General features: G+C 46.1%; 1 protein-coding gene across 11 annotated transcripts in view; it reads right to left on the bottom strand.

Annotated features, from left to right (window-relative positions):
- Positions 1-25,769, bottom strand: part of ITPR1 (inositol 1,4,5-trisphosphate receptor type 1) — a 156,815-nt gene that overhangs the window by 97,627 nt on the left and 33,419 nt on the right. For 7 of the 11 annotated variants that reach the window (XM_017735227.1, XM_017735229.1, XM_017735230.1 and 4 more), the window contains 15 exons: positions 16,880-16,995; positions 13,245-13,331; positions 12,356-12,514; positions 11,429-11,527; positions 10,829-10,912; positions 10,600-10,746; positions 9,273-9,368; positions 8,193-8,237; positions 5,109-5,260; positions 4,119-4,218; positions 3,508-3,668; positions 2,621-2,762; positions 1,944-2,102; positions 1,203-1,375; positions 833-952 (listed from right to left, as the gene is read on the bottom strand). In XM_017735227.1, coding sequence (XP_017590716.1) covers positions 833-952; positions 1,203-1,375; positions 1,944-2,102; positions 2,621-2,762; positions 3,508-3,668; positions 4,119-4,218; positions 5,109-5,260; positions 8,193-8,237; positions 9,273-9,368; positions 10,600-10,746; positions 10,829-10,912; positions 11,429-11,527; positions 12,356-12,514; positions 13,245-13,331; positions 16,880-16,995 — 1,840 coding nt within the window. Of the gene's footprint in view, positions 1-832; positions 953-1,202; positions 1,376-1,943; positions 2,103-2,620; positions 2,763-3,507; positions 3,669-4,118; positions 4,219-5,108; positions 5,261-8,192; positions 8,238-9,272; positions 9,369-10,599; positions 10,747-10,828; positions 10,913-11,428; positions 11,528-12,355; positions 12,515-13,244; positions 13,332-16,879; positions 16,996-25,769 lie in introns of those variants that run through there. The other 4 variants (XM_017735231.1, XM_017735238.1, XM_017735239.1 and 1 more) reach the window with 2 other exon arrangements.

Here is a 25,769-nt window from a genome sequence, read left to right as displayed (position 1 = left end):
ACCTTCTTTACAGGAGAGTTCAAAGATCATTCAACAGACTAGGAAAAGATATGGGAAAGAAAAATACCTAAAAAATTGATTAATTCTGTATCCCATAAATGCCAAATGGATCAGAACTTCTGTTTATGTCATGAAGTAACTAGAAATAAATCAGCTGCTGATACTATAAAAGGCTTCCAGCAAAGAAAAGATCAACATCTGAAAAAAGCTCCAAATTAAATACTCAAGGACAAGTAAGTGATGTACCAATATTAAGAGCTCGTGGAAATAAGTACAGCCTTTATGATCTCATGACAAAAATTAAATGTGCAAGAATACTCTCAGCCATTTGTGTTTTAAATCCTACCTGCTTCCCTTTTGCAGTATTTTGATAATGGTTATCTATTCCCTAGTATACATATGGAATAAAGCCACCTTTATCAAAGACAATCAGGATTTGGTGCCTGCTATGAGGCCTCAGCAATGGCAGAGGAGGGCTGGAGCCCCAAATCCCACCTCAGTGGGAGGAAAGGTGAGCAGAGCAGGACCAGCTTTTGCTCTGCTGCCAGCTGAGCTCCCTCAGAGCTGGGGGAGGATCACACCAGGAGCCTGCACACCTTCCTGCAAAGTCTGTGTGCTTCGGATCGAATGGGAGAGATCTGAAGGATTTCTGCCTGCAGGGCTGAGGACGCACCTGGCAGACACCTGCTGTCCCCAGCCCCAGCTCTGTGTGTTTGAAGAGGACCCCACACAACTCCCTGAATCCCCAGGACGTGCCAGCAGCATGCTCAGCTTTGAACCACCTTCCTTCTGCTTCACACCAGGAGAACCATCTTGAAAGGCACCAGCTTACTTGGTTTCAATGAGAATGTCTGCATTGGCTGGGTTCAGCACGGCTTTACAAATCAGCTCCTGTGTCACGGGAATAGACTTGTTCATGGAAACGCACAGATCCGAGAGGTAATCCAAAAACCTGTTGGAAAACATGAGCCAAAAGGGTATCAATCACTGTTGAGATCTAGACTGAAGCAATCTACATTTCAGGAAGCAAACATTCAGAACTCCACTTGAACAGTGCACAGCAAGACTTGCTGCCCGAGGGGACGGCAGGGCGAGTGCCAGAACACAGTGAACTGGCTGTGCTTCCTCCTGAGCAAGCTGGCAGGTACAGACTTTTCCCAGAAGGGGAAGGGTAATCATATATTCAAAAATGCAGCTCTCACCTGGGCTCCCTATTTTTCCTCACGAGACTCACAAAGGTGTCAATCTCAGCAGCTGTGATGTGCTTCTCCAGGAGCTTGCGGTTGTTATGGAGCAGGGCTGTGATGGTGTCCTCGGCCAAGACGTCGTAGCCAATCTGCTTCTGCATGAAGCCAAACTGCTTGGCAATGTATTCCTTCAAAACACACAGGCAAGGAGGAAGGGGGGGTGCAATTAACCCTCAGAATTAAAAATAATAACAGAAAACAGGACGACGTTTGTCAACGCCAACATCCCGAGGAGCGAACTGGGTTAGATCCAAATTGTTTGTGTGAAAGACAGCAAACAATGACAGACATCCCTAAGCCCTCCATCCCTCCCCTCTCTCCTGGGCTAGACACCAGCAAGGCATTTATACTTATCTGACAGGACCTTGTTTTTAATAACGGCAACAAAACCTGAACAGCCTTAATTTACAGGGCAACTTTCAGCGGTGCCTGTAGCCAGCAAGAGTGAACAAAGTCTCACAATTCACCTGCATGGGACAGTCAGAAATTCTGCTGTTTTCTTAAATCCCACTCAGAACCAGTGCTAATTACATTATAGTCTCCAACAGAGGTGAAAAATGCCAGATAGAATAAAACTGAGCCATCCCAAAACCTCTTGCTGACTGTACAACCAGAGCAGGGCAGGGTTTACTTTAATGGACAAAGCTTTTTTCTTTGAGTGCAGGAACCACGTTGGTGCCATTGACCATTACAAACCTGATTTTTCCTGTAGTCCTGCTGGGAGTGCCTGAGCACCCTGTAGCAGAGCCTGCAGATGTGCCTGAAGGGCGCGTGGCGCTGGTCCCCCAGCTCCTCCAGCCGCAGCATGGGGCCATCCCCGCTGTCCGTGAAGGGTGCTTGCAACAGCTTGAAAATCTACAGATTTGTAAAAAAAAACACAGACACAACCCCATGAGGCACTGCCTTCTTCTGCTTCAAATTAGTGTCAGAGCTCAGTGCCTCTGTACTCCAAGAGGTACATCAGAAATATGCTACAGTCACCAAGGCTCTTGGCCATGGAGCAGCCCCAACAGAGGACGTTGATCACCTTTACTCAACACCATCTGGTGGAACTTTTAGTTCCAGCCATGGTGAGCCTACAGTCCACTGCCCAGAGCCGGATGAAAGCTGGAAACTCAAAGGACCTTCAGGTCCCAATAATTTGAGACCAAAATTTCACAGAGCCACAGAATGGCTTGGGTTGGAAGGCACCATGGAAGTGTGAAAGGCACCATGAAAGTGAAAGAAATCTCATTCCAACCCTCTGCCACAGACATGTCCCACCAGACCAGGCTGCTCCAAGGCATGTCCAGCCTGGTCAGGTTCTCTATAATCAGGTTTTTTTTTCCAACAGCTCTTCTCATAGGCAGAGCTTAGAGAAAACCACAGCCTACCTGCTTTAGAATATTCTGCTCTCTCATCAGCTTTTGCCGTTCTCTGTTAGGTTTAGAAAACACCACTTCAAGGACGTCCTGGCCAGAATTAGTTCCACCAGTAACGAAGTAGACCAAATCCTCCAACAGTTTGGTAACAGATCTACAGAAAAGCCAGGAGTTGTTAACATGAGAATACAAATTCTCTGTGCTAAAAGAGCAGTGCGAGGATAAGTTTACAAAGATTTCTAAATGATAAGTGAAAAACTAACAGCAATTAGAGACTGGATAAAGCTCAGAGGTTTGCACAGAATTTGAAATTAGGAACTAATGCTCCCCCATTGCTGCAGCCTCACTGCCCAACAGCTAAACCAGAGCAGCAGCAAGACAAGAAAATCACTTTAGGGCAGCCCTACACTTGCCAAGATCTATTTGGCATTTCTTTCAAATGCCACAAACAATAAATCAGGTGATTATCTCTCCCACAGCCAAATAAAAGGCACTGGCTGTGGAAGCACACAGGCCCTGGCGTGACACAGCCACCTCTGTGCTCTTTTTGTGTGGCCCCATTTTCAGGGACACGGTCAGAGGATTTGCAGCAAGTCACATGTTCAGTCCTCACAAGATGGATTAGGAGCTCCCACACTCCATTGCAGAGGTATGCTGGGCATTAGTCCCCCAAGATCACAACATTTCTCATGCTCTCACTTCAGAGGACAAGGAGGGCTGGACAGGCCAGGCCTGAGAACCTCCACTGCAGACACAACAATAAAACCATACATTTTTTAAAATCTCATCAAGGAGGAAACCAAATCCCTCTTCTATTGCTTACTCTGATAAAAATTTCAAAGAAACAGTTAGTGAGTAAAGGAAACAACACTATCTGAACCCAATTCTGGTTTCCTTACCTTCTTTCATTCTGGGTTATTGTTCCCTTTTCCAGCTTGCCAGCAATGGAACCTAAAACTTTACTTGCATCATTTGCAAAATCCAAGTCCCGAACCTCTGCAGGTGAGACTGGCACTATAGCAAAAGCTTCTTTGTCCTCCTTCACTGGAGAGGTACCAATCTGAAACCCAGAGAAGTTTTATCAGCAAACCCAAAGGCAGGAAACAAAGCAGTGCTTCCCACACTCAGTGATAATGAAACAGAAAAGCCACACTCTGCTTAGGCAGCATGGGACCCTGCTGAAGCCAAGCTCTGAGAACACTACCCCTCTCTGTGCAAGCTCAGAGCTGCTCCTAAATCAAAGGAGCAGCAGGTGAGAGGGCAAAATGTTGCTGTAGCCCGTGGAAAAAACATCCTCCTCCTGATGACTGCTGTGGGGTAGAAGCCGAACAGTGTAACTAGAAAACTACCATGAAACCAAGCCATTAAGAGCAAATACTTTGCCCAGGCACTGTTCATTCCTGTCACATGCTTGGTGTGTGACAGGCTCAGGGAGTGGAACTCCTGCCAACAGCACTTTTGTGAAGTACAGGAGTCAAAGGATGTGCTTACACAAAGTAACAGAACTTACCTTCAGCATCACGGGTTTCTCCTCTTCTTTATCAATAGGGATGTTGGTGCTGTGAACCCAGGTGTTGGTGCAAAGGTGCCTGAGCCTCACGTAGGAGTTCCTGAAAAAAAGTCAGGAGTGTCCCAGTATGAGTCAGCTTCCCAGCTGGGAAGTCTTTGCATTGCTGGGATTTTGACATGCTGGCAGGAACAAGTGGAAAAGAAATGTCATCTCTGTCCACACCGCATCCTACAACTGAAATAACAATCTTACTGCCTTAGCTCATGCTATAGATTCACCTGAGCAAGGCTTCTTCTGTAATGAAAGATTCTGCTCTGAAACAGAACCACAGCCACTCTGAGCTGCTGTAACTCAGCTGCTGCACAGGAACAAATTAAATCTCTTCCCATCCTCACTCTTCCACTGCTATGAGCTGCCAGCTTCCTCCCTTACCTCTGGGGTTTTCAGCCCAGAACTCCCTGATGTCTGTATTTTGGGGTATCTGATGCTTTAGGGCGTTGCTGAATAGATGGAACAAACGTGCTGTGCTTTCTCAGTGGGACCAGCAGCAAGGGGCTGCGTGCAGAGTGCGTGTCTTGGAAGGGTGCAGCAGCTTTTCAATAGCAAGAGGTGCCACGTGAACAGTGAAGAACACGTGAACAACAGAAAAACCTGTGCTAAATAGCTGGTGTTACATCCTAACACAATACAGACAGGTCACAGGAACGAATGCCTTGATAGGACACCCAAGGCTTTTAGTCCCAGGTCATTCCTGGCAAGGAAGTCACTTAGGAAACCACTTAGTCTCAATTTTCCCATCTGTAAAATGGTGTTCTCTTACTTACACCTCAACTGTAAAGTACTCAAGCGAAGCTTCAGGCATTTTCTCATTATTTCTACATTCATTTGAGGAGGAACCTGCTTCCAAAGGGTAAAAGGAAAACAGTCTGGGGCAGCTTTACCTCCAAAAACCCATGAAAAGCCCCGAGCTGAGGCAGGTGGTCAGCGTACCTGGGGACGAGGCTGTCTCCCCCTCGCAGGGTGGTTGGGTCCAGCTCGAAGATGGAGGAGATGTCGTTGCCCTCGGGCACGGACACCAGGGAATAGGCCATCTTCTCCTGGGCCCCCCGGCCCCGCCGCGCCGCGTCCTGCTCGGGGTCCAGCTGCGGAGGGAAGCCCCACAGCATCAGGACAGGCCCTGCAGAGCCGCCCTCACAGCCCCAAACACACTGCGGGTGCAGACAGGACTCTGGACCAGTGAACTGGGCTGCAGGACACCAAGAACACTGACAGCAGCTGCCCTGGCCAACCACTCCGTGATTCCCCTGGTGTAACTCCCGAGTACCACCACAGTAACTCCCCCTCCACACAGAATTTATGTCTTGCAGACACTGCCAGAAGAGACAAACCTCACCAGCCATTCACCCCACGCACACTGGGAGCTCTGACTGGTTTCTGATAACACACATCAGCTGAGATCCCCAATCCTGACACTACCAGCTCTCCAAACATATCCCACACGTTGCAATTATCCCTCTAACCAAGAAATTAGCAAGCTGAAAATATAAAAACCAGCCACACCACATACCAACAACCTTGCCGGGAAATAATCAGCTTCAGCAGCAAAAATGGGGCCCACATCCATCAACTCCAGGCAAGAGAAACAAAAAGCTAATCAAGGAGCTGGATGTCTTGGTGTTCACACTACAGCTTGTGCTGCTCTCAAGCACAATAACGTGTTCCAAAGGCCATGGCACCAGAAGGATCTTTATTCCCAAGGTGCCAGCAAATCCCCAGCCTCCTTCAGCCAAGTAAAAATACATCAACCGGATAAAACCCCAGGGTTTCAGATGAAAGGACTAAAAACAAATGATGAAAGGAAAAAACAAAGATGAACTGAGGAAAAGGAACAACAACTTTCTCCAAATCCTTTCCTAGGGAACTCCCAGCTCTCACAAGTCCCTAAAGAAGTTGCTCACTGTCCTGGCATGCTGGAGCCAGCTGTCCCTGCACAACCACCTAAATCCTGGATGCAGATTTCAAGGTGACCAAGAAACCAATTTCTCAGCTTCTCTGTGATGGTGGCACCAGTGAAGGGAGGCACCCAAAGGAGTCAGCACTCAGGCACCTGCCTGTCAAGTCCTGCTGCAAGGCACTGCCATCCTGAAGCATATGGAAAAGGTATCCAGTGTTGCTTGTGCCTCAGGATACTCCCAAGTTAACATATTTGCAGTCAATGAACTTGGCTGCAAAGCAGTGACATTTAAAGTCTGATTTTGTGCATGGGAACAGGCAGTTATCTGTATGGAACAGAAATACACTTTGGGAGTGTGCCTTCAAGGGAAGGAGCAACTCTACACTCAGAATCCATCTGGAGAGAAATTCTGGGAGAAATTCGCTCACTTGGAATGAATTCTCCGAATTTCAGCTGTCTCCTTCATCCCCCCCCCAGCAAGGGGGGGAATACAGTGAGGAATACAGCTGCTCTGCATTCACAGCTTGTCCTTCAGGAGACAACTGGTCACTTCTTGAAACTGTGGCAAAGCTGAACATGAGCAGTAAAGCAAAAAGCAGGAAATGGGGCAATTCAGGGAGCACTGAAATTCAACCCCAAAGCTGACAAGGGCAGCCCCTTTTGCTGCTGGAAGGTAGAGCTGGCACCTCACCCGTGCCCACGTAAACCCTTCCTGCACAGCCCTCTGAGGGTAAGAAGAAAGCAACGATAAAACCACTGAGCTGTGCACAGAAACCCTGCAGACAGCTCGCATTTGGATCAACTTGGAGTTTGGATAAAGTTGGACAAAGCAGCCTACACCCTCCTGTCACCAGTGAATGTTAAACGATGTGGCAATTTCCTGTCAGAGCTGAATTATGTGCTCCTGCTCCTGTTCTTGCTGGTCTGTTTTTGCCATCTAGTGGTAAAGAGACAGAGCAGGGAAAAAGCAGAGAGCTGAGACAGTGCATGAATGTTATCCATGCACGTGTCAGCAGGACACACCACAGGAGCAGGGGTGTCTACCTAAAGGACCTCAACATCGACTAACCCTCAAAAAATCAACCCAACAAAATATCTCAGTACTGGGTTCCCCCCACATCCCCCCAAACAACAGCTGTGGGTGGGGTTTGCTCAGTTTTTTACCACGTTTAGCGCAGTCAAGCTGCCAAATGCCACCAAGAAGTAATCAGGAAAACAGCTCAATATCTGAGGGCAAGGGAAGCATTTTAATGGCCAGGCTATAATGACAAATCCTTTTAGGAGGAAAAAGGCGCCCTGCAGCATTTCTAAGCATCCCATTAATCTCTTGGGAATGGAAGGAATAGCTCTTTGTCATATCCAAATGGTGCAAATCTTCCATAACACAGGGCAAATGACCAAGAAAGCTGCATAAGCCTATGATCAAACCCAACGAAATAAATAAAATCCACAACGGAAAGTGCTGTTCCAGTTCTCTCTGTTTTCAACTCCTGAGGCAAGGCTGGTTCCCTCTGACACCAACGAGAAGCTGCTGTTAATACAAAGCACCACACACTCAATCTTTGACACAACTTTTACTGACAACACAGACTTGTTCCCACGGGAAAATCAGAGGAATGGCACTGGAACCACCCTCCCCCTGCCATTCCTTCTCTCTGTTACCCTGCTTTCCTGAGACAAGGTACAATGGCAGCGAATTTGCTGCTTAAACACAGCGGTCAGACAGGCACAGCACTGGGGGACATTCCCTCAGGGACATTTCCCATCTGGTGTCACCTTGAGAAACTTGATTTCCAGCCCTTGGCAGGACAGTGCTCCAAGGAAGCAAAGGTTGAGGAAACAGGAAGACAGAAAAAGATGCCACAAAGGGAGGAGTTGAGGGGGGTTCAGGTAATGTGTAAATTCAGTTCCAAGTGGGTTGCTGCTCTTTACTAGGGTCTAATCCAGGCATCAGCACCCACTCCTTGGATAGGCCATAAAAGCCTCCAGAGCATTCTCAGGTTTTTAGTTTCTTCACTAACAACGAAGCCTGGACCAGCCGTGCACTGGCCAGGTCAGTCCTGGGCCTGTGCCAAGCCCTCCTCAATCAGGGGCAAGACCATACCCTTGCCTATACTTACTGAGGATTGACACTCCAGGTCATCTTCCTCATAGTCAGGGTTTACCTGATGGAACAGAATCACAGGCACGTCAAAACTCCAGCACAGCTGCAAGGGGGAAACAGCCTGAGCACCGCCTAAACTCTCGTGGTCACCAAAGCCCTGCGCTCCACAGCACCACCAGGCACGCAGAGCACACTGCCCAAACCCAGCATGGCTCACCAGGCCAGAAATCAGTTAAATAACCTGCAAACATGCAGGGACATTTATCTCATTCAGGAGAATCACTACAGGAGCAAGAGTACAGAGTTAACCACTTTATGCTTTTTGTTTGTTTGTTTAAATTCCAAGTGGAATTTCCAACTAGAAATTACTGGCTTGGAGAAATCTTTTAGAACAAAAACTATTCTAACCAAGGATCAGGTGAGCAATCTCCTCTGGTATACTCTTGCATGATCTAAGAGCATGTTTTTGTTTTGGCTGATTAGAAAACCCAAGATTTACTGGAAAAGCTCTACACTGGATCACTACTGAAAAGGATTTGCAGTGTGCATGTGACAAAATGCTTCTAGTTTTCCAATCTGCTTATCAGAAGAATACAGAATGGGATATTTAATCTGGACTTTTCTCTATCTGCAGCTCTTACAGACTGGTCTGAAGTCAGTGTTTTCATTTTACACTCAGTTCTACAATTCTGCTCAGAAATCAGTGATTCGAGAGAAGTTACCAACACTTGAATTCATTTTCCCCCAAAGGCTCTCAGTCATTTACCATTTATTCATCAGTTAATAAAGTCACATTGACTCCAGTGCACACGTGACAGGATACTATTTAGTGCCTATTCTTTGCAGGAGAAGCTCTTGCCTCTAGAATTCATATAAAAAGTTTCATCAGCTCACGACTACCCCAAACCATGGTATTCTTTCAGCTCTTTCATCTTATTTCCTATGTTTAGCATCTATTTTTTATTAATCCAAATGACCACTCTCCTCCCCTCCCCGTGTCCAGTTCTAGGGTGGGAAATGACAGATTTTGAGAAGGTGCCAAAGGAAGAGAACACGGTGCAAGGGCAGGCAGAGGTGCCAGCCCAGCCCCACGTACCTCTGCTGCCAGGTAGTGCCCTGTGGCCAGGTGCTTGAACCTGAAGAGGCTGTTCCAGTAGCCAGCTCCCCCCCGGCAGGGATCATGCTGCACCACCTGCAAGGGAAGGGAACACACCCTGAATGCAACACAGATCCCCTTCCCAGCAGGATCTGCCTCACTTCATGTGCAGGGAAGAGCAAACAGAGCCAGGGGCTGGGAGAAGACAAAACCACCTCTCATCTGTGACCAGCACAGTGCAGGGAATGCTCTGAGCTGGTTGGGATTAATTCACTTCAGTTTATGAATGAATTAAAGAAGGTGCTCTCCATGTGCATGTGTTGCCAGGTCTTGAAACAAACCCTTAGAAAAGGCAACAAATCCATTACTCTATGGCTATAACTCATTTTTAACTGCTTAAAGTGGATGAGGGAAGACACCTGGAAACATCTCAAATGCAACAATGCTGTACAAAAGAATATTTATATTTACTGACCAAGGGGGGCAAGCAGAGCCTCCAACACCTGTAACCCCATATTGGCTGCTCTGAGGGTACACCTGATTCCTTGAGGAAAACTCATCACAGCTGCCCTGCAGCTTTCAGGGAAGAACCATCTCACCTATGCCAGGTAACTGCACACACATGGGCAGTTACCACAGACTAGTAACATGCCAAAGTAATGCTAATTACAGGCAAGCTTCCATCTGAAATACAGGAGAAGCTGAATATCACAGCAGATACTTCTGGAACAGGAATACAAAAACACCCATCCGTCATAACAACTCATTTTTTGATTCTTATATGCACTCCATAATTTAATCAGATTTAAAATCATAAACCAACTCTAATAATACCAACAGACTGAGGCTATTTTCAGAAGCCAGTGATGGCCAAGGTGTTAGTCACTCTGTGTTAAAAGCCAATGGAATAAAAGCAGCCAGTTCAGACAGACTAGCAAGGGGTTGCAGCCTCCTATCAAATGAGGATATGCATAATCACATTATTCCACACCAAAAATAGAGCCTTCAGTACACTCAGCAGGACAGTGGAAATTATAAGCTGTTGTTAAACTTCAGTGACTGGTAAGAAAATGACTTCATTGATGTTTCTCTGTGCCCTTTTTCTGTAGTGTAAAGCACCTGAGTTCAAGAGCTCTGTGCTGCACCATCAGAGAGCAGAGCTGCACTGTGATTGTGCACAGAAAGCACAGCAAGCGAAGGAATTTTAATTTAAACTTGTAACACCAGGAAAATTTAACCTAAAGAGAGAAATCCAGATAGAGTGTTTTTAAACAGAAGCAGTAATTGTTCCCACCAAGCCAGCCCCAGCCTGGGTTCCAGTCCTTACCTCCACCTCCCACAGGGCTTTGGAGCTGGTGGCAGACGTGGCTGACTGCCTGCCCGTGGTCCTGAGGAACACGTGCTGCTTCTTCCTGTGCTCATCACACGTCAGGAACTTCTCCTGCTCTGCGTGGAACAGCCTCACCACGTCCCCCTGCCAAAGGCAGGCAGCAGGGTCAGCAGGGGCAGTGCCCAGCAGGGCCCCAGCTGCAGACAGGCACAGCTCTGGCTCTCACCCCTTTGAGGATGTCGTCCTTGTTGTCGCTCCATTTCATGAAGAGCACGATTTTCCAGCTGGTGTTGCAGTTCACTGAGTTGACCTAAAAGGAGAACAGACACCATCAGTCCCACTGTCCTGTGCCTGCACAAGATACTGCCATGAGCCACTGTCTTATTTTTTAGACAGCTTTCACCAGAACACTGCAGGCCTGGCTGCATTGCTCTAGAGAAGGGAAGTCCTTTCTGTATCTGCTCCAGAACAAGTGACTCAGAACTGACTTGCATGGAAGCCACTTGTTACACATCTGTGCTGGTAGGTTTAATTTTCTTCACAGTGACTAGAATGGGGCACATCACTGTGACAACTTCTGACTTTGAAGGAACACCTTGTTTTTAGCCAGTCATGCAAAAGAGACTGAACTCAATCCTCTGCCAGCACCCAAGAGAAAGTGGAGCTCAAAGACTTTTCACTTAAGTCACTGATTACCAGGATAACTTTTCCTAAGCAGTGCCACAGGTACCAGCCAACTTGCTGAATTCTCAACCATACACAAATAGCTAAGCTGAAGCACAGAGGGGTTTGTACAGCTGCTCCAGCTGTGCCAGTGTCCCCTTACCTCATTGCATCCCGGATTATCCACAAGCTGATGGCTACTGGCATGGAGAGGCTGGCCAGCATTGACAGGATTCAGGACTACTTTGTCTCCAATGACAACCTGCAGAGAAGTGCAGCATCAGACAAATTTGCACACTGGGAAAGCTCTTTTTCTTCCTTTTTTTTTCCCCCCAGTGGAAGTGATGGGAGGAAATCACCTTTTTGCAGTCTGGAGAGATGCCAGTCTGAGTATTCCACCAGGATTCTGTTTGGTTCAGAATTTAGCTCACCAAACTCAGTCACTGAGGCAAAACCCCACTATGCTACTGGACTCAGAGCCTTGAAGAAGAAGCAGACTGAGCTCTGGGACAGGATAAATGATGGCTGATTGATAAATTCACCATGTTTAGGTGCAAATATATACCCTGCCTAAACCCCAGAGCACACTGAAGCTTATGACCTCCTGGTTTTAGGAAGATCCTATACCCAAGTGACTCAGATTTTGCAAAAGAAGAGATGAAAATGGCAATGCATTTAATCATTTCCCATGAACAGGAACATTTCACTTCCTTATTACCTCACTCCTCATATCCAAAGTGATGACGAATTTTGATTCTAAGCTGACAACACTGAAAACAAAGATGCTAATTATTCCTTCCAAACCTCCTGAAGGAGCTTAACACTTCCTACCATTTTGAATTGAGCAGGAATTGTGCAAGGCCAGCCTAATTAGGTCCCTTATTCCCTCCAATGTTAGATCATTCCACGTTTCCAAAATACAAGTTACCATAGCAATTTTCCTCCCCCTCATGACAGCACAGCAAAAAGGTTGTTCCTGCATCATCATCACGCACTCAGAGATCTGTACATTGCATTAATTGCAAGACAGGTCTCCCAAATCCAGCCTGTGCCCACAGGGAAGTGTGAGGATACTGCTCCCAGCACTTACACTGTCCCCGATGGAGCGCAGTTTGTAGAAGGGCTGGATGTAGAACCAGGAACCTTCATTTCCAGCTTCATCCAAGGTCACCCTCATTGCATTCTTCTCTAGCAGAGCTGGAAGCCTCTTATTTACTGTTAAGTATTTGTTACTTTTTAAGTGAAGCAGCTAGAATAAGAATCAGAGTTCAGTTCTAAGAATGCTCCTCTTCCGCCCCTCAACAACCCGAGCGTGCACGAGACAACTGCAATGCTACACAGGGCTGCAAACTGAACTGTGTACAAACACTGATGGGTGCAGGCACAGCTCCACTCACACACACAGAGACACAGAACAAAACACCTTCAGTTAATCCAACTGTCCCTTCCCCAGCACGGACACACACATGGAAATGCCCTCACCACTTACAACAACCTGCTCAAAAAAACCCCGGACCAAAACTCGTGAAATGCTGGGGACTGAGTGGTTCTTCCTGGTGAGAGGCAAAGCTGCTCCTCTCTTGCTTTGCTTGGTCTCATTTAACTGAAAATGTAACTACTTCTATTGATTTTCCTTCTCTGTGTCAGTTTATGGTTTAAGTGTCAACATTTCACTGTGAGAGGACATTTGGTGTTGTACATGTGCCACCCTCCAACAACTCTAATGAGGGCTCTAACAACTATTTCTGAAGAAAACAATCAATGGTGACCTCAAAACCAAACACAATTAACCCATAATAAAAAACTGACCTCATCACAGGTTTAACACCCAGGCCCTGCTTCCCAGGATCCCACCTCAGGGCATGGTCAAACTGGCAAAACTACAGACTCCTGACCATGAATTCCAGAAATTTAAAGTCCGCTGAGCAGGGAATTTTCAACTAAATCCTCTTCAGCTTGCACAGACGTTCACAGCCTACCTGGATGACATTCCCATACTGGATGACAGTTCCCAGCAGTTTTCTGTTTTCAGTTTCATTCTGTTTCTTTTCCAAATCCGCCGCATGCTGAAATTAGGGGAGAACAGTTCAGCTGCTAAGTGTTTTAGAAAAGGGGGTTTTATGAAAGTCCCTTTTCTTTGAGATTATTTCAAAGCACTGGAAAAACAGCAAGCATCTGAAAGAGCCTAATTTCTTTTTTCCTCAGCTTCCAACAGCGTAATTTCCAATTCCCTTTTTCAACTGTTTGGGGAGATAGACACACAGCATTTAAGTAACCTGTAATTTGGGTACAATTGGACACAATTTTGGAATAAAACATGAGATGAAAAGCTCAGACAAGCTAGAAAGCAGATATCTAGTGGGGGGAAAGGTGAAAAAGGGATGGGTAACAACTCTAGCCAGGAGTTCTATTTTCCTTTCTACTGACTTCTACACAAAATGAATGAAAGAACCTCAACTTTGATTCTTTATTTTCCTTTGCCAACACAGGCTCCAGCTGCCCTCCAAGCTGTGTTTTTCTGGAGGCTCCAATGCCCCTCCCTGTGCAGCAGGATCCTTGGGAAGATTCGTACAAATGCCCACTGCAGCTCTGGATTTGAGAGTTCCTGACCCCCCACACCAGAGCTTGTGCTCCCTGAGGAGATGGATCCTGTGTGCCACAGCTGAGCATTCCTACACCACACCAACAGGGCAAGGAAAGGGAAAGCCCTTGCTAAATTGAATTATTATAAAGACACAAAGACCTAGTTAATAATTTACAGTGAGCCTCTTGCCATTTTTGTTTTACAAGTGAGATATTTGGCCCAGGCTGTTTTAAAACAATTTCATTTGGTAAAGAACTTCTCCTTCACTTTACAGGAAAGATGATGTTTTGAATTAAAAACATAAATCTCTATTTGCTTTAACTCCTATCTGGAGGTGGAGAGCAATTTAAAATTGGACTTTTTAGGAGGCTGAGCATCAAGGCTTATGGTTTGGTTCTTGGGTCTCAAGGACTGTGGCAGGTCCAGTTTTCTCTTGGAGAAGAAAGTGTCCACAGTTCCTCTCTACAGGGAGGTGAAGTACCAGTAACACAGGACAACGGAGCAGTTCTTTGCACACTGTTAGAGAATGTCACCAGCTCCAGCTCACTTAAAATCTGCTATTTCTAGATGCTGTGCTAGGTATGAAAACTGGCTTCTTGCTCAGGAGACCCTGAGCTACAGCTGCTCCTTCAAATTCAAAATTTTATTCAGCCATGCAATGCAACACAATTTTCTCTGTACTACTAAAATACAACCTTTTTGCTTGATTTCCAAGTATTCTGTCAAGAAAAGGTTTCATCAAGACACTGGAGCCCTCCCCCAATAACAGCAACCGCAGCCAGGACTGCCCTGCCACACGGGGTGCCACATTTATTATAAATACAGAAAACAGTGTATTCTGTGGAAGTACAACTAGGAGTTAGGACATACTTCAAAAGCATCCCCCAAACCCGACAGTCTCCCCGGGAGAACCACTTTTCTGGCCACTAGATGTCAGCTCCTCAAGCAGCTCAGATGCTGCGACCACAGAGAGACAAGTGTCCCAGATTTTAAATCCCTTAAATGGCATTAACTTAAAATAACCTGACCTCAGCATGGAGCGCTCCATGGCAGACAATAAATTCCACCAGCAGACAAACAGAAGCCAAAAAAGGCAAGTGATGATGATGAACACATCTTGCATCATCAACTGCGTTGGAAACGCAAGGCACTGATAAAGAAGTCTCACCCTGGGCAGAACTCACAGCTGTGAGCCCAGGCACAGGGTCCCATGCACAGCACAGGGTGTAGAGCATTCCATGCACCAGCAAGTGGAAAAGGTGACACATGGACACGCAGGAGCAGCAGAAGGAAGTTTTGATACGAGTGACGTACACGGGACACAATTATTTTCAAGCCCCGGGTCGCTGCAGACCTGATGGGCCCACCTGACTTCATGGCCAAGGGGTGAAGATTAAATAAACCCCCATAGAATTGTAAGGCACTCAAATCCTTCTGCTAAATCAAGCAGCTCAAGGTGGGACATGTCTGTGCAAGCATCACTCAGCTGGGGCTCATCCTGGAAAAATCTCATCCTGTATTTCCAGAACATTGGCACAAAAGGGTCAAGTGTCAGAAAAGTAGGGACAGGTCCCAAACACCTGCACTGGGATGTCCTATGGGAAGGGGAGACAACTCCAAATGAGACTGTAATCCAGGGCAATTCCAAAGCCTTTTTCTTCTACATGTGGCAGTATTTAGACTCTATTTTCTCATAAAACCCATGAACTCTCCCCTTTCCTGATACAGCAAAACAGCCAACCCCAGAACCCCCATCACTCTAAGCTTGCTGCCACAGCCTACATCCCTTATCAACATGAGAAACACGGCCCAGGTGAGGGAGCTTTGTGCTACCAAAATAGCTTTGTCCCTGCCAAGCTGATACTTTTGGGTTATAAATACATTTTTCTGAAGCAGAAGGAGTCCACCAGCGGGTCTTTGTGAAGTGCAGGAGCGAGGCAGCCATATGGCAATCAGCAAGTGACACTCTCCTACGGGGCCATTTCATATTCCAGGCTACAATGAGCTTAATATAGGCTTAAAGAACCTAAAAATATTTAGAATTGTAATTTTGACATGAAGTACTCCAGCTATGTAATTTTAACATAAACACTGAGTTTATTTAACTCTGAAGTCAACAGATGGTATTTAAGTTAAGTTGGCTTTTTTTTATATAGGAGCTCTAAAAACAGCAATCAACTGCCTTACTGAGTTTTCAGCTGCTGAATGTCAACATTTTACCCAGAAAATATTAAATACTGCAAGCTAATACGGAAGGAGAGGCTGTCTGGCCTTATAATTACTCATAATTACCCATCAACCTTTCCATGTATCAACAGCAGCGATGCTTGTTTGAGCAATCCCAATAGATTGATCAGACCAGCAGCTCCTGATTTCCCACGTCAAGATGCAGTGCCTGAGAATCCTCTGTGCAATTCTTTCAAAGGTCCCTTTTTTATGCTGTTAACACCCAAAATGCTGCCCTGGAGCACCATTATCTTTACCACAGGTTAATGACAAAAGCTCCAGGGCTACCCCAGCTTTACCCCAGCATCACAGACACAGTACTGGGGGATCCAGACCTTGAGCAGAAACAGGAGGGGCAGACACTGATCTCTGCTCTCTGTGAGCAGGGACAGCACCCAGGGAACGGCTGGAGCTGTGTCAGGGGGGTTTAGGTTGGAGATCAGGGAAAGGATCTCCCCCCAGAGGGTGCTGGGCGCTTCCCAGGCTCCCCAGGGAATGGGCACGGCCCCGAGGCTGCCAGAGCTCCAGGAGCGTTTGGACAGCGCTGCCAGGGATGCCCAGGCTGGGGTTGATGGGGTGTCTGGGCAGGGCCAGGAGCTGCTTCCAGCTCAGCTTATTCTGTGAATTTGTCATAAATCAGAGGATTGAAACTGTGAACATCTCCAAAGGAATCCTGCACGCTGATTTTTATGTACACGCGGTGTCTGCTCCTCAACTGTGCCAAGCTGACTGGAAATCCTTATTTAAAAAGCAGGATAGCTGTGAGTGCTGAGGGTGAGGAGGGCCCTGCAGAGGGATACTCACGTGCAGTTTATTGAGCAGCACAGCATCCGTGGTGCTGTTGGCCCCTGGCTTTGCTGCCTTCCAGAACTGCTTCTGCGCCGAGTACCGGTTCATGGGACATAGCTTGAACAGGCAGTCTAGAAAAACATGGAACAAACACAGAGATGGCTTCAGCCAGTCATAATTATCTGGATACTTGCTGCTAACGCTCTCCAAATATTCCAGCGGCAAGGAAAGGTTTATAAACAAATTCCAAAAAGCTCTTGATCAGACAAATGCTTTTTTGAGCAACAGGAATGCTGCCCCATGAATGATAAAAACCAACTGCTGCTGCCAACATCTGATGCAAGACCAGAAAATTTATAACTTGTCCCAGTCAAAAACGGTACCAGACTAAAATGGGAACACGTTCCAGCGCTTTCCCAGGCAAACAGACTTGGTTTCTGCACTTTCAGCTTGGAGTTTTTTACTTCAGCAGGTAAACTATGTCAGGGTGGGGAGTTTTGCTTTGGATTTTTTCACTGCTGTTGTTGTCTGTTTAGTTTTTAAATCAAATCCCTTCTATTGCTAGGGAAAACAGGGCAAAAAATTAAGAGAACCTCACCTAATAAAGTGGCAGCAGCACAAAATACCCTCAAACAACAGCCTGCCCAAGCACAGACATTCAAGGCGTAGCTCGAGGTAACATCAAACCCTTCAGGGTGTCAGGTTCTATACCCAATGCATCAACACAGTTTATTTAACATTCTGCCTGGCAAAAGTCAGGAATCACAGCTCATCAGTCTTATTAAAAATACATTTCTGTATTAGAGATGCTAACTTATCAGTAATAAACCCACATGAGCTGCAGTGACTGTTTTTCCTCCTCTCGTCGCTAAGCAACGGAACACGCAAAAAAATAAATTCAGCTATTCAAAGGCAGCGCCCAAAGTAGCAGCTCAGAAGTTCAAACAAAGTGCCAGAAGAGCCAGGAGGCTGTTCCCAGCCTCTCTGGCAACAGAGCAGATGCAAGGCTCAGGCTCCTCGTGCACACGGCCTTTCTCCAGGCTCCTGGGGTATCCATCCCTACAGGCAACCACCGCAATTTGGGAGGCACCAAGGTGAGGAGAGACCCACCTGGTTTATCCTCCCTGCCTGAAAAACGGAGCTGCTTGTTCATAGGCACTCTGCATGCAAGAAGGGAGAAACCCCACACCAGAGATAAGTCATGGCAGCTCTGCCAGAGGCTGAAGTTGAAGGGGCTGAGACAGACCTTGGTAATTTCACCTCTGGATGCCATTTGAGATTGACACCTTCACTCTTGTCATGCCTTTCCTCCAATCCACCCCCAGAGCACACCAGGCAACATCAAAACCTTTCACAGAAGGGCAAAGAATCCCAGAATGGTTTGGGTTGGAAGGACCTCGGAGACCATCCCATTCCACCCTGGTTTAGCAGCCTGGGACACCAGCAACAGATCCGGCAGGAGCTGGGTACGGCACCGGGGCCCTTGGACGCAGCGACACCGGGGAAGGACAGAGCTCAGGGCACGAGGAAGGAGGCTGAACTGCATCTCTGCAGAAACACTCGGCTCCACTTCCACCCCCCCTGCCAGCCAAGGCCGCCGAAACCACCAGCAAAAGTGCAAACCACACTCTCCAGGTTTGCGCTCTTCACCATCTTTTTCATTTCCACCAGGATGATTCACAGCGATTGACAGCACAGCAGAGATTCAAAAAGCCGCTGCGGGCTGGCACTTCAAGCTAAGACTCCGCATTGTAAGCAACACACCAGTTATAAAATTTTCTATTTTTGCTTAAACCATCAGTTCACACAATGACAGCAATTAACACACAGAACTGCAGAGAAGAATTAATTGTACGCTAGATTTAGTCACAGTGCACTTCTTTCCATCCTTTTCAGTCAAGAAAGTTGTCAAGTTAAGCTTAACTTCCAAATTGTTAACTGCAAGTAACCCCCTCTCCTGCCTAAAGCACCCACAGAGGGCTACAAGTGTGTTTGACCTTGTCCAGTGCAAGAAAGCAAAACACAACATGTTTTTCTTGGGTTTTCGCCCCAGTAACAAAGCTACAGATCTAAAACAAACAATGAAAAGCACCCAGTATATTTTTTTTCTAGTATTTCTCCTATGAAATCTATTTCTGAAGTGGTTGAGAAGTTCAACTTTATCTTATTCACCTTCGTATGGCCACCAAATGTATTTCACCACAGTTCAAAATACATGAACTTTATGACCAGAAGACTTTTAGATCTCCAGACCCCATGGCCGTGGATGTTTACAAAGCCAAGGATGTGCTGGCTGAGTCCCATCACGGTCATTGATCTGCAACCCACAGTCCTGATGACTGTGCAAGATAAAGCCACTCGTATCGGACACCATCCCTACAGAATTTAGGTCTATTTCTACAACAGGAGCCCAAAATCCAAAGCCAAAACTTAAAAATGAAGCCAGAGCAGCAAACCATCAGCTCCCTGCTCCGCTCAGTGATTCCAGCAGCTTTAGCCACAGAGGAAAGGTGATAAATAAAGCAATTACTGCACAGTAACGACATCTTTTTATAGACTGTTTGTTGAATATTAACCAGGAAGGAATGCATTTTCCTTTCAGATCTTCATGATATACGGTGAAAAATGGCAGAAGTGCACAATGAAGAAGTATAAAAATAAAATACTACGTCACTGTTGATGAAACGATGATACATCAAGCCTGAACACCCAACAAAGGTCCTGCAGGAAAAAGGGATTGCATAATCCTACACTACCCCAGCAGGATGCTGAATGCTACACGGGCACATATTCAATGTGCATTTCAACGCTTCCAAGCTAAATCCTGCTCTTCCGTCAGCGGCTGCTCTGCACGGAATAAAGCGAGGCCGAGCACGGCTGCGACGGCACCACGTGAGAGATGAATGCTCTCACTGGTGGGACACGCAGCCCACGTGGGCCTCTGCCACCTGCAGCTCCCCGAAATATCACGGCAAGGATTGGTTACCCTCTGCGTGCACCGGCAGCACAGAGGAGTCGTCAAAAGCAAGGATCCTGGGAACGCTAGAAACTCCCGTGTTCCAGAGTATTTTGGGGTTCAAGGAAGAGGGAAACTTGCCAGCACCATTATTCCAACTGCCAATTCCTTCTACCCCATTCTTTCTGTTTTCTCTTCTCCATTTTTCATTCCCTTCTCAGTTACACCACGCTCCTTTCCAACCAGGCACAGATCCCAAACTTCCAACCCTTCCCTCCAGCCCAAGCCCAAGCAGCCCCATCTCAAATGTCCAATTTCTGCTCTCATAGCAGAATGAAAAACCTGACAAAGACCAAGCTTTTCTTTTTCTTACAAAGGAGTCCATCACACGGGAATTTAAGTCACATTTAGGTAGCACATTAATAAGATTACTTGAAAATATAATGCAAAACTTGTCAAAAATTGCAAATACCAAGGTTAGAGAGGCTGGAATGCTATGGAGAAGGGAGTATTTCAGAGCCCACCCAAGACATCATCACCTTCTTTCACACGAAGTTGCCTAGAAATATGTAAATCAAACATTCCCAGGCAATTCCAGCCTCCCCTTCAGAGGCTTTTCCCACCATTTGGGGCATTAAGTGATGCCATTATGGTAATTCTACCCTTGGTCTAGGAGGACAGCTCAGAAAGCTCCTGAACAGGCACTGCTGACACCCAAAGCTCCACCAGGCAATAGCAAAGATTCATGGAATCATGGAACGTTTTGGACTGGAAGGGACCTCAAAGCTCATCCAGTGCCACCCCTGCCAAGGGCAGGGACACCTTCCACTGTCCCAGGCTGCTCCAAGCCCCAATGTCCAGCCTGGCCTTGGGCACTGCCAGGGATCCAGGGGCAGCCACAGCTGCTCTGGGCACCCTGTGCCAGGGCCTACCCACCCTCCCAGGGAAGGATTTCCTTCCCAATATCCCATCCTACTCTGCCCTCTGACAGCGGGAAACCATTCCTCCTTGTCCTGTCCCTGTAAATAATCCCTCCCTATCTTTTCTGTAGCTCCTTCAGGTGCCATCCTGGTCCTGTCAGAGCTCAGCTCAGTTTGGAAGGCCCCAGCCCATTTTCCTCCCTCTGCCCTTCTCCAGCGTGCCCGTTGCAGAATGATCTGGAAGCAGTTTCAGCTCCAGCCAGGCTGGTTGTGCAATCCACCACTCATCATTTTTTCCAAATCTCCACTGCCTATTTTAAGCACTTAGAAGAAGGTCTTCACCAACTTTTCTGCAGTTGGAGAGAGCAGGAATCAAATACTTTGTTGGCAACAAAAAGGTGTGCCGTTATTTCGGGTTTTAAACCCAGACTCTCCAAAATGCCAACTGGAGAAAGGTAAGAACCAAGAGAAATTACTCCCCCTCACAAAAATCATACTTTAGGGTGCTTTCAAATGAGGGAAATCGATAAAGATGAAGATTCTTTAAATAAGTCACTTACAAATCCACTGAATATTTAACACCAACACAGCTGTTTCTTCATTACTTGGAAAAAACCAAACTCTTTTTTGCACAGCAAAACTAAAATTAAAAGAAAACCAGCAATTCCCTGCTGAAATTTAGCAGTTTCTCTTCAGACTTTTTCTATACTTAGATACCTGATATTTTCCCAAGGCCAAAGCCTGCTCACAGGAGAGAATAAATACACAGATAGTATTTTTCCTTTTTATTTTAAATATGGAAGAATAGCTGTAATGAAGAAGTAACATAGCTGGCAATGATGGAAATACTGTAAATAGAAGTTGTTGACTTTATATTTACAAAATTGCACAGCTTTAATACACTCACAAGGATGGTAATGCTCCACAAGATGAGGAGTTTATTTAAAGACAAAATGAACTGCCATGGGCAGGGACACCTTCCACTGGCCCAGGCTGCTCCAAGCCCTGTCCAACCTGGCCTTGGACACTGCCAGGGATCCAGGGGTAGCCACAGCTTCTTGGGCCACCCGGTGCCAGGGCCTACCCACCCTCCCAGGGAAGGATTTCCTTCCCAATATCCCATCCTACTCTGCCCTCTGACAGCGGGAAACCATTCCTCCTTGTCCTGTCCCTGTATCCCTCCCTATCTTTTCTGTAGCTCCTTCAGGTGCCATCCTGGTCCTGTCAGAGCTCAGCTCAGTTTGGAAGGCCCCAGCCCATTTTCCTCCCTCTGCCCTTCTCCAGCGTGCCCGTTGCAGAATGATCTGGAAGCAGTTTCAGCTCCAGCCAGGCTGGTTGTGCAATCCACCACTCATCATTTTTTCCAAATCTCCACTGCCTATTTTAAGCACTTAGAAGAAGGTCTTCACCAACTTTTCTGCAGTTGGAGAGAGCAGGAATCAAATACTTTGTTGGCAACAAAAAGGTGTGCCGTTATTTCGGGTTTTAAACCCAGACTCTCCAAAATGCCAACTGGAGAAAGGTAAGAACCAAGAGAAATTACTCCCCCTCACAAAAATCATACTTTAGGGTGCTTTCAAATGAGGGAAATCGATAAAGATGAAGATTCTTTAAATAAGTCACTTACAAATCCACTGAATATTTAACACCAACACAGCTGTTTCTTCATTACTTGGAAAAAACCAAACTCTTTTTTGCACAGCAAAACTAAAATTAAAAGAAAACCAGCAATTCCCTGCTGAAATTTAGCAGTTTCTCTTCAGACTTTTTCTATACTTAGATACCTGATATTTTCCCAAGGCCAAAGCCTGCTCACAGGAGAGAATAAATACACAGATAGTATTTTTCCTTTTTATTTTAAATATGGAAGAATAGCTGTAATGAAGAAGTAACATAGCTGGCAATGATGGAAATACTGTAAATAGAAGTTGTTGACTTTATATTTACAAAATTGCACAGCTTTAATACACTCACAAGGATGGTAATGCTCCACAAGATGAGGAGTTTATTTAAAGACAAAATGAAGACCTCTCTTGTGCTCAAATGCAGTATTTTCACACAGGAGACTCGGAGAATAATACAAAATGCACATATTCAATCACAGACAAGTTTCACCTTTTCAGAAACGCCTGGATTACTCCATCATCTATTTCTATACTTGTTCCTTCTGAGATTTAAAATTAATAGATGACAGCCTAAGAGGTTCAAAGAATATAGAACAAAAGCAGCTACAGAAATGTGTTGATTATTAATCATTCCTGCATTTCCATGAAGAAGGAGAAAAAAGAGCCTTATCCTACTGAAATGACTCTCTATGTGATGAGAAGACATCCTTTCATTTTCAACTTGCAGTGATCAAGCTTTGCTGGGAGCACAGCAGCTCAGTTCAGAACAGGGATTTTGTCAGGATGCAGCAGCACTCACCTTGTGCTCCCAAAGGAGCTCCATCCACAGCTCCACCCAGGAAACCAAACCTGGACCCTGCACATGTAACCTGGTGGAAGAACTCAGCTGAATTCTAACCTCGTGTTGCCAACAGTTCTGCCATTCCACACGTGGGGAAACTGAAGCACAGGTGAGCAGGGCATTGGTACGGAACAGAAAAAGCTGGGGCTGCCCCTGGATCCCTGGCAGTGCCCAAGGCCAGGCTGGACATTGGGGCTTGGAGCAGCCTGGAATGGTGGAAGGTGTCCCTGCCCATGGCAGGGGTGGGATTGGAGGAGGTCTAATGTCCCTTCCAGTCCAAACCATTCTGGGATTCTATTCCAGGCCCAAAGATCTCGTAGCAATCACATCCCTCTGCAAAGCAGCCCAGTCACTCGGGATTCAAACCCTGCACTAATTACATGACAAAATTTATTAGAGGTTTCTGCTGTGGTGACGTCTGTTACCTCCCTGCTTTGTGCTGCTGCATCTTGTATTTCAAGGGCTTTCAATGCTTTGCTTTTTAAAGCAGAATAAAGGGGGGAAAATCACCCTTGTAACCAACATTGAAACAGAGTGTGCACGATTTGTGATCTAAATATATTTTAATTTTTGTGTTAAAATAACCACCCTCAATTCCTATCTGCAAGACACGAGGGTAACCACCCTCTTGCTATTATATTCATTTATGCAAAGCCCTACCAATGGGAATTGCTGCTTCATTTGTTCAAGCTGTAACAACACAGGAAATAATGTAATTGTTATTAACTTGGAGCTGAGGTATCAAAGCCAAGGGAGAAGACTGAACAGAGATTTCAGAGAGAGAAAAATTATATACCTGAGAGCTGGACACTGAATATCAACGTCTGCTAAAGCCACATATTCAGCAATGAAGCATTAATTAAAAAGCAATGGCTTTTTGACCACGTAACTAACTAGCATATGCCTGCACCCAACACTGTGACTTCACAAAAATAAACACAGCATTTTAGATTTATTGAAATGTGCTGTGGGATAAGGCTGTCATTAGAATCATGGAATCACAGAAGGGTTTGGGTTCTGGAAGGGACCTGGAAGCTCCTCCAGTTTCACCCCCACTCCATGGGCAGGGACACCTTCCACAGACCAGGTTGCTCCAAGCCCCGTCCAACCTGGCTTTTCCCTCAGCAGAAGCCCAAGAGGAAAACTTGATTGCAGCAAGGAAGAGCAAACACGTCACTCCTCACCTGCAGGGATTCATCTCCTGAGGCTCCGGACACGCTGTCACATCTCAGGGTAAGCTAAGAACCAAAGCACAGACAACTCACCCCCCAGGCACCCCCACGAGCACAACAGCAGCAAAGCGCCCAAAAACCGACCAAAATACTGACCTGAGAAATGCACCTTTAAGTAAACACCTTGTGTTTCAAAGAGTTCAGAACACACCAGTGTTTGTTTTATTTCTACACGTAACCTCTTTGGTCTCCTTCAAAAAGAAAACTGCTACTCAAAAAGAGAGAAATATTTAGACACTGGATATACAGGCAGTTCCAAAAGGAAACATTTGCAGGAAAGACCAGATGCTTTTTTCTATCTCTGGTACTGAGGGAAGATGCTGCGTGAAAACACAGAGCCAGAAGGGAGAGCAGCACAAGCAGAAAGGAAAAAAAAAAACCCCTAAACCCCACTGATTTAACTACAACATATCCCATTTGACATCCATTCAGGCTAAAGAAGCAAGGAAACCATTCCTCTCCTTGTCATCACTATAGATAAGGTGTCCCTGGATGGGCAATGCTGGCTACAAGAGAGCTGGGATGACAAAACAGAGCCAATTCCCTCAGAGAAAGCTGTTAAGGACACAGTGAATGCACCACGTATCCCTGGAAGCATTAAGGAACAGCCTCACTTATGGACACGATGGATAACTGCGACCAAGAGAAGCTACGTAAAGAATAATCTCTTTAGAAATCGTCAAAGCACTCTGATGGCTCCCGGCTAATAACAGACAGAAGTTGGGAAAAAACCTCTTCATGTTGAGGAGAGGGAAAAAGAGAAGGAAAAAACCTCAAGCAAGGGATTTACAGCTGCACATGTTGATGCGAGTTAACCCAGGATCCCAAGGAAGCTGCTGGTCCCAGAGAGTGTTTGTGCTGTCTTAGCTCAGTTGCATCTCTGGTCCAGCCTGAAAAGGAACCCTGAACAAGAGGCCACCTGGACAAATTGAAAGGCCATCCCTTTCTCTCCCTCACAGGCACTGAAAATCAATTTTTACACACATGGAGAAGGATTTGTACTTTATACGAAGGGAATTCGGCAAACTAATGTCATATGAGTTGCAGAAGCAATTTTAAGTAAATTGTTGTGGCTCTAGCCTTTTTCCCAGCCCGAGAGCTGGATCCTTGACCCAGGAAGCCATTCCCTCTCTCTCTTTTCATAGTTTCCATGACAAATCTCCCTGTGAGACACCAACACAATTCTCAGGACAGGAACCCTGCAACATTCCCTCCTCAATATCTTTGGGTCTTTTCAGTCTACATTTTACCCCGGCAGTAAACCAAAGCAGATTTATTTGCTGGCCAAATTTCATTTAATTTTGGCTGCTCACCCCTCAGATTTCATTCTC

This window comes from Corvus brachyrhynchos, unplaced genomic scaffold, assembly GCF_000691975.1.
Source record: "Corvus brachyrhynchos isolate BGI_N302 unplaced genomic scaffold, ASM69197v1 scaffold95, whole genome shotgun sequence".
NCBI classification, from domain to species: Eukaryota; Metazoa; Chordata; class Aves; order Passeriformes; family Corvidae; genus Corvus; species Corvus brachyrhynchos.
The sequence above is the reverse complement of the archived record's forward strand: the minus strand, read 5'-3'. Positions and strand labels throughout refer to the sequence as shown.